Below are 12680 nucleotides of genomic sequence, written 5' to 3'. Positions count from 1 at the left end.
TGGTGCTTCAACAGAGGTGGTGGGTAATGCGAGCAACTGGGCACAACCTGGCTCACACTGAAGACCAAAACCTGCGATGGACCCACCCACTTCCCCACAACATGAAACTGACACCACCCTCAATTCACGTGATATGACGATGGTGCGAGCAGCGACGCAGGTATGGCATACATGGCTAAATTCTGCCACAGAGTAGGGGGGTCAAACCCAGGCAGGCAGAAAAGGAGGTCAGAGGGAGAGGGAGGTGAGGCAAGAAGAGACGAGGCCTAGACAAGGACAGAACTAGAATGTAAGATGAGGCAAGACAGGAACTCGACCAGCAATAAAGATAAGCCGCGACCAGGTGTCCGGGGGCCAAGCGGAGATTAGACCCATTCTCTGTGGGTCAGGCACATTCGAGCAAGCCTGGAGCTCATCATTTTGATGTGTTGCAATAAGACCGGGAAGTGCACAGGAAACCACGCATGTGCGGTACTGCTTCAGTGGGCCTGCTCCCCCACACCTGCATGGTGATTGCAACAGGGTGGCGCTCACAAGCAGACCATCTGCGGACTGGGGGGAAACCATCAAGAGTTGGCGACCATCGCCCAGGGCCTTGAGTAATGCGACTACCACCGGGGGTACAGGTGCCATTGCCAAGGTAAATGCTGTGCTGGGCGGGCACTGCCCGGTGGCGTAACAGCGTGTCACAAGAAAGCAGAAAAGGACATGGCGATCAAAAGGAGCGCACACGGCCAGAAAATGCCATTTCATAGTGTTTGGAAGTAGCTTCAAAACTTGGAAACACAATGTTGACACTCCTCCTAGAAATAATACCAAATTGTCTAAAGAAAATCAGCCAACCCCACCTTCGTCAAGAAAGACGAACCCTCCCCCCTTCTTGCCCCCTTTGCAGTGAACATATCAGTTTGTGGGTGAGGCGATTCCTTCCTGGCTCCAGGACAACTCTAAGGGGACAGTGCACACCGTGTGCACACGATGAACCTTGATGGCTCCTCAATATCCATGGCAGGGGGCGAAGTGGGCAGGAGCGGTGCTCCTCTACCTTTTTTTTTATTATTATTAAGTTTTACCGTTCCTATACTTTGATTTTAAAAAGAAGCCGTTCTGGAATGGTTTCGTTTTAAAATAAAAGTGTAGGAAGAAGATGAAACGTGCACTGCAGTGAGCATTCGCTTAAACTGCAGGCGCACTGGTTTAGGGGTTTGCATTGCGCGTGGAAGGGGGCGAGGCAATGGCGTTTGTGGAAAGCGGGGGCAGGCCAGCAGGGAAGATACTTCCACAGTTCCACTACTTCTTTTCGTACACTTCTACCACTAAAAACAGCACCCAACACTGGCTGAATACTGCATCTCTGCTTTTGCAATGGTTCATTGTTACGCTTTTGCGCAGACCTTTCCCACAAGCTCTGGCAGTAATGAGTATCGTTTAAAAGGGCGCTTCTATTTGTATTTTTTTGCATTTTTAAAGCGCTCACACAGCCCGCGGTCATCGAGGCGCTGTTACAGGAATATGCCTCTTAGTTGCCATTTATAATGCGCTTAACACCCAGAGTTTTCTAAGCGCGGACCAGGAGATCGAACCTGTGTTGCTTCGTGTCATCTTGTTTCCAAGGCGAACACATTGCCGCTGAGCTATCCTCCCAGGTACTGCCCATCCAACCTCCCGCTGCCCATCATGGCTTTTCTTTCACTGTCAGCAGGCTTCTCTTCACATTCCTGCAAATACCCCTCTGGATGGCGCACCCAGCTTCCTGGGGCCCTGCACGGAACCCACACACCCACTTTTCTATTCCCCGGCTCCCGATCTTACCGGTCTAGCCATCTACAGACCACAGGAGGGGACAAAAGGGGCTTTAGCATAGTAGCAGCCTAGCAGGGGCTGTGCATGGCTGACAATGATCACAGGAAAGGCACAAGGGGTGGCGGGGGAGGTACCATTGCCTACAGATTTGGAACAGAAGATGTGAAGGGAAAAGGACTGAACAATTAGGGGAGGAGGTGATGTCAGATGGGAATGATAGTAGGGCCATGTATGGGGGTTATATGTTGGGTAGTAACAAGACCAAGAAGGAATTCTGTTTGTGGTGTGATATGTAGCGGTCAATACTGTACAAAGATGGTAAGTAACACTGTATGCGCTGCCCATTCTCCGCTTGGTTGATCTTGTACTGAGCGCCACAGAAACAAAGGCTACTGCCCTGCTGCCGACTGGCCCCCATCATCAGAGCCACTACCATCTGGATCTGGGTGTCTAGTCATCAGTGATTAGCATGCAGGGGCTTGCTGTGCAGGGGTCTGTAACCTGCCCTACGACTCCCATTATCAGTCTTCATTGTCTCTGCTGGATAGGGCTGATGGGAGCTGCAGTCCAAAACATCTGCAGAGCCAAAGCTGGCAGGCCATACTCATAATGGCGAATGCGAAACTACATAGCCGGTCCGATAGCATAGCGAGTACAGCGCTCGCTTTGACATCTGTTTCATCCTTCCCAGGTCGATAAATGAGGACCATACACCACAGCGCTCAGATGCATGAGGGTTCGTAGCGCTATATAAATGCTAAATTATTATTATTATTATTACTCATCCGGCGTGTTTTACACTGTTGGCAAACTCCAGTAGTGGATTAAAAAGCGGGTTCGACTTGGAACCCTGTGGTCAATGGGTTGCCTAGGATGCCATGGGTGCCCCCTGACTGCCCTGTCGTTTTCTTCTCAGTTTTGGGAGGTGATCATAGACGAGCATGGCATCGACACCTCGGGGAACTACAGGGGCGATTCGGCCCTGCAGCTGGAGCGCATCAACGTCTACTTCAACGAGGCCTACTGTGAGTACTGATGCGCCGCTGTGCTTGTGTGCGGATGAAAGGGGGCGTGCCTGTGCACACAGACACCTGCTTGCTGCAGATTTCCATCCAGAAGCCTGGATCTGATTTGCCTTCATTTCACTGCTGCCTTCTGCCTTCCAGACCACCTGCTTTGCTTGGGCAGACGCCCGTGTTGTCTCACCTCCAAGGCAGGTTCAGTTTTGCATAGGGGCGCCGCTATTCTCCCACATAGTCGCAGCATCTCCCCAGCTCACCCCAGCGGGCACCCCCATATGTTTAAAACACTGCTTTCAGACCAATCAGGAGCACTCTATCAGAAGAGGTCGAGCAGAGTCCCAGCCAGGTGCAGGCAATGTGGACTTCGCTTTTCCATAACACGCATCTGTTTGAAAGCTGGGGGAATTTGTAATTTGGTCAGTCGTGGTCACGTGCGGCCTCGGACATGTTCAAGGCAGATCGCAGGCAGAAGACACGCGCACGAAGCTAGATGGAAAGCTTTTGCGACATGGCCGACATCAGGCTGCAGGGGCAGGTGTGCATCCTCAAGAAATGGGAGGCAGCCCACTACAACAATAGAAAGGGGACAGGGGGATGTGCATAGAGAGAGGACGTTACATCAATGTGCTCAAGGGGCGGAGTGCAAAGGTGATCTACTCCCCCCTGTTCGCTTTATAATTTCCCCGCCAAATCTGGCATATATGCTCTCCATGTTCTATAGAGCTATCATCATTTAGGCGACATACACCATTGTAACTATACTTCTGCATGGATCACTCTGTAACCCGGTCCTTCATACTAACTATTGTGCTACACCATCCTATGTTATACGCTGCATGTATGTGCAACTTTCTGTAACACTGCTGTTCCTAGAACAATGCACCCAGTTACCTGAGGGTTTGGCTGCGCTGTACAAATACACAAACTAAACTAAGATCAATCCATGTGTGTAGCCAGCACTGCGCATCACAGGCAGTGGCGCAGCACCATTCAGCTGGCTGGGCTTCAGCCCACCCGGAAAATGTGAGCTTTGTTGACTCGACCATGGCTGGACAGAACCGGACACAGATGTTAAATGGCACCTGGGCATCACTGTTAACAAGGGCCCAGCAATTACTAATGCAAAACATTTCACTGTTAGTACCTGCACTCATATGCATACATGATTAGGCAATTGAAATCGTGATATGGGCTTAGTACTTGCATGCCAGGGGAGTTATTGGAAGGGTAGCGAGGGGACAGGAGACCCCTAATTCTCACAGCAGTCCTTAAGTGGGGGCTTTCAGACTTACATGAGAGAATTAACTGCTTGTTACATTTCAGCTGCGCTGGGAGAGTTTCATTAGAATGTGTAGAGGAGTTAGATGCCCCCACACAAATTCGTTTGCCCCTCCCCCACTGCCTCTGAAGTTAACACTGCTCCTAACATTTGAAGGGTTAGTCCCCCCAATACCCCTGAAAATGTAAGTGTCATTGCGCCCCTGACCACAGGTCACCTGACAGAATCATACCGGATGGAAGGGCACTCCCGGGACATGTCCCCCAGCCAGTCTCCTGCTCCATTCACTAAAAGGATTCAGAATCGCCCCTGAATCCTCAACCTGACTGCAAGGTTCATGCCCGCCTAGGGTGGCGATGCCATTATGTTCCCCGTTTGTGGAGGAAAGTCACACGCTCATCCTGCCAAAAGAAATGCCCACAGTGAAGAGGTTTCCAGACTGGCCTTTGCCTCTGAAGGTCGAGTGAGGCTGGGACCGGAGTAGTCACAAGCTTTCCAAATAACTCGATGGCAACTGAAAGGGGACTGGGGAAAAGTCAGTCGCATGCGCAATGGGCCTGACACTTTGGTCAGTCAGTGCACCTGAGAATGCACACTTCCACTTTGCTTGAATTGTACAGGCTGCTGTACAGGATGTTATTTGTTTCACTATATCAAAATCGGTGAAGTTCAGGTCCCTCAGCCGTGGATGCAACAGCTGCACTCAACGCACGCCCCAAAAAACCTCCTATTGGGAGGCATTTCACTAAATAACGTTTTATTCCAAGCATACACGATTTTAGGACACTTTGCACAGCGACCCCAACATGCAATACCGACAGCCTGGGACCCCCCGTGAACGGGGGCTTTGGGTGCAATTTGCAGAACGCAGGAGACTGCTTTCCAGCCACCAGTACCCCCGTGCGCAAGTAGCGTGGGGGCTGCCCGATTATTACCATCCCAGGGCAATGCAGAAGTGGGGTGCCGCTAAGGCTGCGCGGTGTGAAATGGGACATGAGTGGCACGATTGAACATACTGCCATTACTTACAGCGTGTATTGCTGCTCACTGTATGATGTTCAGATGCCAATATCATAGCCTGAAGGCCGTGTTTATTAAACATGTCGCCCCAGTAGAACTTCTCAGTGCATGTGTGGATGGGAAATGCCCCAAATATCCCGCAAGGTTTCTCAAATATTGGCGGGAACCCCATCACTGCAGGCAACTGACGAGCCTGGTCTTGGGCTTCTTGTACATTCATTCTTTCGCCTTTTCCCAACCTGATCACATAACCTGGGCATTTCTCCATCTTTGTACCATCATACATCATACTTGCTCATTCTCTTTGCCCCTTTCTTTTCCCTCCCAGTAAGGCGCAGAATGAGACATGTCTTCTTTTTGGCATAAAAAGGCTGCAGATTTATTTTCACAACATAATAAATTCTAAACACTGCAAACAACTTTGTGAAAATAGCTCCGAAGGTGCGGCGACTGCTCTGTGTCCAAAACCTGCTTCCCCCTTTTCCGAACAAAGTCCACAGTAGGCCCAGCTCCCCCAACCCTTCGTGTCTGAGCCCCGCCTGCCCTTGCAGGTGTTCCTGGGCTGGGGGAGTGCCGTTTATTCAGGGGAAGCTGAGCCCTCATTGCTACCACCAGATGCCCCCGCCGCTTAGGCCCCCAAAAAGCTATGGTGCCGAGAAGAGCAAAGACCCTTCCTGCTTTCCCACGGTTCATTCAGAGTCTGTATCTTGCCACGGGTCTCCAAAACACTGCCACGCCAAAGGTGGGTTACCACCCACAGCGGCTCCCCCTTTCCAACTTTACAATTCCAGGAGCTTTGTGCATGCATTCCAGTAAAACAGATCCATCCCAAATGCACTCCATCCTTCAAATAATACTCCAGGGATTTCAAATTGATCAAGCCGTGCCTGATCTGGGGGAAACCTCTGCCCCTGCAAAATTTCGCCATCGCCCCATTCAATTTTCTTCTCGACTTCTCCACCACTGAGTGGCTCTCAGCGCCCCTCCATTCCTGCCTTGAAATGATCACCGACCACAAAATCTCGGTTTGGCCCAGCTGCACAGACAACTCCTGTAATTAAAACATCATCTCCCTCAATAAAACCCCCCTCCCCAGGCTTGTCAAATTGTTGCCACCTAGGTGTATAATCAGGACATCCAGCCTTTGCTGCTTACCCAGCAATTTGTTAATATGCCCATGCAGCTGATCCCATCTCATTCCGGGCACCCCGTGCCACCAAATCCGGTACTCGCCAGCGGTTCGATCCTCTCTCTCGGCCGTCCAGCTTGCCACAGCCCTTGACACAAATGAATGCCCTACTACCCAGACGGACCGTCTCCTCCTCTGTGTTGCTGTTAGTTGGAAGGAGATGAGAAGGAAGCTGTTAACACTACATTTTTTCGACCTGATGTTTCTCCTGAAACACCCTGACGTCCAACCCCCTATTCTCATGATTGCTTCCGGACCCAGGCCTGCCTCAGCCGCCGATGTGGCTATCCCTATCCTGAAGGAGTGGGTCCCAAACACACCTTCTGTTACCCCCATCTTCTCTAATGCCATGTGCATGACCCTCCTGAACTGGAAACGGCTCATGGCCGAACTGTCCCTGTGCAAGAAAAGAGGAGACCCCGCACCTGCCGGCTGGCTATTCTGGAGGTATGTCGCCAAGTCCGCTACTGGGCGCACTGTGCTCCCTTGGGTGTTATGGAGTGTAACTGTCCTCCCTTTCCCCTTCTGATCGGTCTTGGACCTTCTTAGATAAATGCATACCCGTCCTTCTGTTAACTGTACATCTTCCAACCTTAGAAACCAAAAGCCCCTACCATCCCTGTTTTCAGGAACCAGCTCACTTACTCTAAAGGCTCCAAAGAAAGCCAATGCGAAGTCGATCTCGATCCCCAGGAATGTCAGCTTTGTGACAGGGCCAACTGTCTTACCTTTGGCCAATGGGACCTCCATTTCCTCCATCAATTCCTGAAACACGCCAATGAGCGACCCGCACTCTCCCATCCCCTCTTTCCAGATGAACAAAAAATCATCGAGTGCAGGACCCCTCCCCCTTGTGCCGTTTGTTTCAGAGCTAATTCCAAAACGGTACTGAACTTTTCAAAGTAGGCACATGAAATAGCAAAGCCCATTGGTAAGCATTTGTCATAAAAGTACTCCTCTTTCCCCTTGAAGCCCAGCAAATGATAGCTCTCTTTGTGAATCGGTAGTAACCTAAAGGCTGACTCGATGTCGGCCTTCCCCATGAGAGTGCCTCTCCCTGACGACCTTACCAGCTCCACTGCATCGTGAAATGATGAATAGGGGACCATGCACATCTCTTCGGCTATGCCGACATTAACCGACTCCCATTCGGGGAAGGAAAGGTGCTGTATTAGGTGGAACTGACCCTCCACCTTCTTAGGTACCAATCCCAAAGGTGACACTACAAAACTTTCCAGTGGTGGGGAGGTGAATTGGCATGCCACCCTCCCCAGCTTGATCTCTTTAGCAACCTTTTGGGCAACAACCTCAGACATACCCAATGCTGACTTCAAATTGTCAGCTTCCCTGCTCACAATCACACCCATGTAGGGGATCCTGAACCCCCACATGAAACCTTCCCAGAGTAACTTTGCATCCACACTGTTGTGATATACATTTAGAAAAGGAATCAATTTATGCAGGAGAACCGGTGTGGGCAAATGGGTTTTAATTACGTTTAGCCTTTTCTTTGGGTTTGGCACCACTCCTCTGTTTCCCCTTGCTGGAAGAAGAGTTCTGGTCCCCTGAACATCTGCCACCTGTGTGCTTAAATCGACATGTTTTACCAAAGGGGCAATACCCCTCTGCAAATTTCCAGCAAGGTGCCTGCTCCCCTTGGTAACTGGAACGACTGTTCCAGGAGGAGTGCCCGCGAAAGGACCCCCTTCCCCGGAACGAATAAAACCCTCTGAATTTCCCAAAATGAGGCTTCTCACCCTGTGCCTTGTCCCCGGTCTCTCTCGAAGGTACAATTTTTTCTTGTCTAAATGCGGCAGCTTTACTTCTTTAAATTGCACCCCAAGCAGTCCGGGTGTTTTAAAAAATAAATGTTTTAACTGTCTAAATGTTATTTCGATTACAACTGCAGCAGCCTTGACTTCTTACAGTTTGACCCACAGCGGCCCGGATGCCTTTACAATGTTTTAAAATATACTATTGTTATTCCAATTTAAAATGCGGCAACTAACTTTTACAATTTCACCCAACGGGCCTGAGGGTCAATGTCTGCCTACCTCGCACTGATTGCAGCAGCTCTGGCTGCGTGTTGGAGTGGCTCTGTCTGCTCCGCTTTTCCTGCTCCTCGACCCGCTGTCTCCTCCGACGCCGTTTCTGGCTCCAGGTAACGCCGGCTCCGCCGTTGCTCCCTCTCCATACTGCGCTGCCTCCATTGATGCCTCTCTTCCTTCTCCGACCACAGCTCCACGCTGCGGCCCTCAGGGCACACGCACCGTAAGTCTCCTTTCCGGCACTCGAGCTTCTGCCGTGCCCAACATCTGCTTCCTCTTCTCCATTCGGCTCGACTTCGCTGCTGGACTGCTGGGCTGGATACTCCTTTGTGCATGGCAAACAAAATGAAAACAAGTCCTCTGGTGCGGCGGGCATTCTTCTGCTCGGGGCTGGATACTCCTGCAGCAAGACGCCCGCCGGTTTATATGCCACTTGGCACACTCCCTTCTTTTGTTGCCCTTCGCAGGCTTTCACCTGAGTTTGGCGGGCTTACCACCACCCTCCCCCTTGCCCAGGGGGGAGGGAGGAGGACCCTGACAACGCTATCCGGGCGCCTCCTCCATCTTTTTTGGTCGTCACCTCCATTTCCAGTGGTGTTTCATCAACACACATGCACACAGGACATTGCCCATTTTCCCAACTTCCTGTCCCTTTCCTTTCTTGCCACACTCCCACAGCTGCATGAGTGGGCGCGTGAAGGAACAATGAGGCGTTTGTGTGTACTGCTCACCTGAGGATGTTTCCTTCCCCAGCCCCGTTCTTGTACCATTATATTTGGCTTAACCCTCTATCTACTTCTACCTCCCTCTAGTTTTTTTCTTTGTATCACCCCTTCCCCCTTGCCTTGCTCTAATACCCTTTAGCTCCCTCCCCTGACCCCCCATTATCCATTACCCTAGCACTATTGCCATATGGGGTTCAGTAAGAAAACTCTGGCGTAGACTTATTTTGACTAAATTTGGGAAAGTGCATGTGGGTAGACGACTGCAACCCAACTGAAATGTCCAGTTTTCTGCAGCCGGGGTGGAATCAGAGGAGTAGTGGATGGGGCGGGCGGTGCCATAAAGCATCAGCTTGCGGTCCTTCTGCCGCACCATGGGTGTCTTCTTTCTACCAGTATGGAATCAGCAGGGGACGCAGGTGGACCTAATGTCTATCTATCTTCTCTGAGATATTTCGGTTCTTACTGTTTCAGACCCACCCTACAGACCTTTGACTCACCAGAGGCTTTGGAATCCAACTTCCATTAGCCTTAGCCAGCATGGTGAATGGTGAAGGATCATGGGAGTTCTAGTCCATAACATGTGGAGAGTCATAGGTTGCACACTAATACCCTACACTTTGTGAAGGGGTGAACAGAATGTTGTTGTCACCTCCTCTGGATCTTATATTAAAGACAGGCAGAAGCAAGCACATGTCCTGCCTTATGTCGTAGGCAACCACATTCGCCCCGTTTGGATCATCGGACATTTTTACCAAACACAAATCTAAATAATTATTGTATACACATCACATTTAGTGCTGTATTTAAGGAATGGTAAATGTATATTTCAGAAATGCCATGTCTCAAAAAATTGAAATAATCTGAACAGACAGGGCTGGGGAGGCTGCGAATTGTACTATAAAAAATAGAGTTCCCAGGGTGTGGGAATTCCCATCCACTGCACACTCAAAGGACGACAAAATCAGCAAGCAATTATTGGTGATAATTATAAGCTAGACAATTTTCAAATTGCTTAAATGTTCACTGTTGTTTCTTTAATAGGGAACCCAACGCATTTCGAGTTAGTAACTCTTCATCAGGGGTGTTCTAATGTGAGGTATTCTGTAATTTAACAAAAAAAAATGTACAAATATCAATTTGCTCAATTCTTAAAACACAAATTCTGATGTGAGATTAAATCAAATTCACCTAAAGTTTAATTAATTACCTTCTAGGTAAAAGATTACAGAACATCTCTGGTCGTTTATCTGATTCAAGGACTATGTCCAGATATGTCCCATCTGCTGTGGACAATGATCTGGAAGAAACCAGAATAAAGTCTTATCAGCCACCTGTATCAATCACTTAAGGGAAGTGAATGGAAGCATGTCTCTTACCACCATGTATGTAGGGTCCAAAGGAGGAGGGCTGAATCACTCGATCAATCAAAACACCTCATACAGGTCTGGCAAAAGTCTGAGATAAGAGACCATATCCTTTTAGTATGGAATGGAATATTGGTTTAGGTTGTCACTAATCTGAAAAGTGGGATAAAGTAAACACTATATATTGTGTTTTACCCAAAAGGTAAGGAGCATTTCCAGCAAATGGAAACTCTTCTCAATCCGTCAATGTGTGGGATGACTAAGGACCATAAGAGTAGTACCTAGAAATAAAGACAAATAAAGATGCAAGTGGGTATAGCAATGTAGCTATTAGAATACGCCTGAGGTGAACATTCTTTTAGACTTTTGAAATACTAACAGTACACGTCTACTGGGGACACGATATTCCGTTTCAAATTTATTTCCTGATCGGGGTGGGGGGAGCGGACATCCTAACCAAGTAAGCAGACTAACCCTTTCTAGGCCACTAAGGAGCCACCAGTAACACCCAAGCCCTCCTCCGCCTCCTCGATTTGTTGGAGTACCTTCAGTAGTAATACGATAGAGGGGGAGGGAAAGTCTGAAGTCCTCGGCCACTGCTGTGCCACGTCAAGTCATACACCCTCCAAGACCCTTTTTTCCCGAGTCTTGAGCAAAACCTGGGTGGGAGGGCACTCTTCGCATAGACAAGCATATCTTTACTTTACTTTAATTTAATGGACTTATAATGCGCAGCAATGGACTCGTAGGCATGATGGCACGGACAAGACAAATACATAAACCATAATCTATCCTAGGAACAGTCCACTGATGACACAGGGTCCAGACGGCTTGCCTTGCAAGTGTCCATTCCATAGAATCAGGAAATGACAGGCTCAGGGCGTCCGCTAGACAGGGACTGGGATGAGTGCCTGCCCCTTTTGGTGCAGGGAGAGTGAGGGGGTGGAGCATAAACGATTCAGTGAATAATTTACTCTTACTGCATTTCTTCTAGATTTCGAAAATTCCTCTGATTGATGCATTATCACCAAGCAATATTTCCAGGACATTGCAGAATATTGTAAAGTCATTGTAAAATGTTTCTATGAATGTGAACATTGAATAATGTAAATAAAAATGACTGGTGAATTTCACCAGTAACACTGTGTGTGTATCCCTTAAGCCTATGAGTCAGTAGGGTTTCGAGTCATTGCTGATAAGAATCGTGGACCTGCCAAATGTACACCCTGCAAGCAGGTTATCATTTTGAGGAACACTAGAATACATGTGGAGCGAAGGTGCTAGTGCATCAACAGCCATGTTATCAAGTGAGCTATGCGCCAGGTCTAGTTTAAGGTCTCAGGTGAGGGTGTTTAGGGCCTTGGAGCCTTCATATAGAACCTAGCAGAATGCGACTCAACTATGCCTGACCTGCACAGTGCTTTTCAAACAGCACTTTAGAGTCATGCTCACGGATGCTTATTAGACCTGCAATAACATGCTGTTGATAAGTGACGGCTGCCAAACCCTTACAGTTTAATTCACTCTTATTGTACTTTTGTTACCTATGTTAACTGAAATTGTTGAACCTCTAATGATGCTCAAGGCAGCTAAATCTGAAGTTGTTGTTGAATGTTAACTTGTTTACCCTTATTCTGAGCCATTTTCTATAATGGTCAGAGTGCAGTTTTTGACTCCTGACACATTCTGAGTTGGCCATCCACTGTTGCCCCACCCTTCCGCATCTGCACTCTCCACTCTCCACCCTCCGCTAACCTTGCGCCAGAGGCGTGACACCCTGATGGCTGCTTCTGGTTGTCCGCTGCCTGCATCCACTGGATGCATTCCTCCATTAACCACAAAGCAGGGCGAGCTGGGCTTGTGTTCCTCAGCTGTCGAGCATCATGTGCTTAGCAACCATCTTGGATTGAGATCCTGCCATTCTTTTGACATTCTTTTTTGCGAGAGGGGTATTAATAACCAAATTCACCATAGTGGGAGAATCTTCGACGCTTGAGGTAATGCCCTTCCCCAATGTATTTCCCTCGCCTCCGACTCAAGCAAGAAATTGGGACGAATATTAACTCAGGATCCCACATTTTTATTCTTGTGAAGGTCATTAGGTTCATTGTCCTGTTAACTATGCTTAAAGGCTTCCACGAAATAATGAGAAGTTAGCTTCTACTGACCCAAACAATTACCTTCAAGCTGGTATTCAAAATGTTCATACAGATTGAATAATCAGGCGATA

At 48.7% G+C, this 12680-nt stretch overlaps 1 protein-coding gene across 1 annotated transcript in view; it reads left to right on the top strand.

Annotated features, from left to right (window-relative positions):
• Positions 1-12680, top strand: part of TUBB1 (tubulin beta 1 class VI) — a 38941-nt gene that overhangs the window by 7706 nt on the left and 18555 nt on the right. The window contains exon 2 of the mRNA XM_069651052.1: positions 2720-2828. Coding sequence (XP_069507153.1) covers positions 2720-2828 — 109 coding nt within the window. The remainder of the gene's footprint in view (positions 1-2719; positions 2829-12680) is intronic.

The sequence above is a fragment of the Ambystoma mexicanum genome, chromosome 3p, assembly GCF_040938575.1.
Source record: "Ambystoma mexicanum isolate Mex_15411 chromosome 3p, UKY_AmexF1_1, whole genome shotgun sequence".
In the NCBI taxonomy this organism is placed as follows: Eukaryota; Metazoa; Chordata; class Amphibia; order Caudata; family Ambystomatidae; genus Ambystoma; species Ambystoma mexicanum.
The sequence above is the reverse complement of the archived record's forward strand: the minus strand, read 5'-3'. Positions and strand labels throughout refer to the sequence as shown.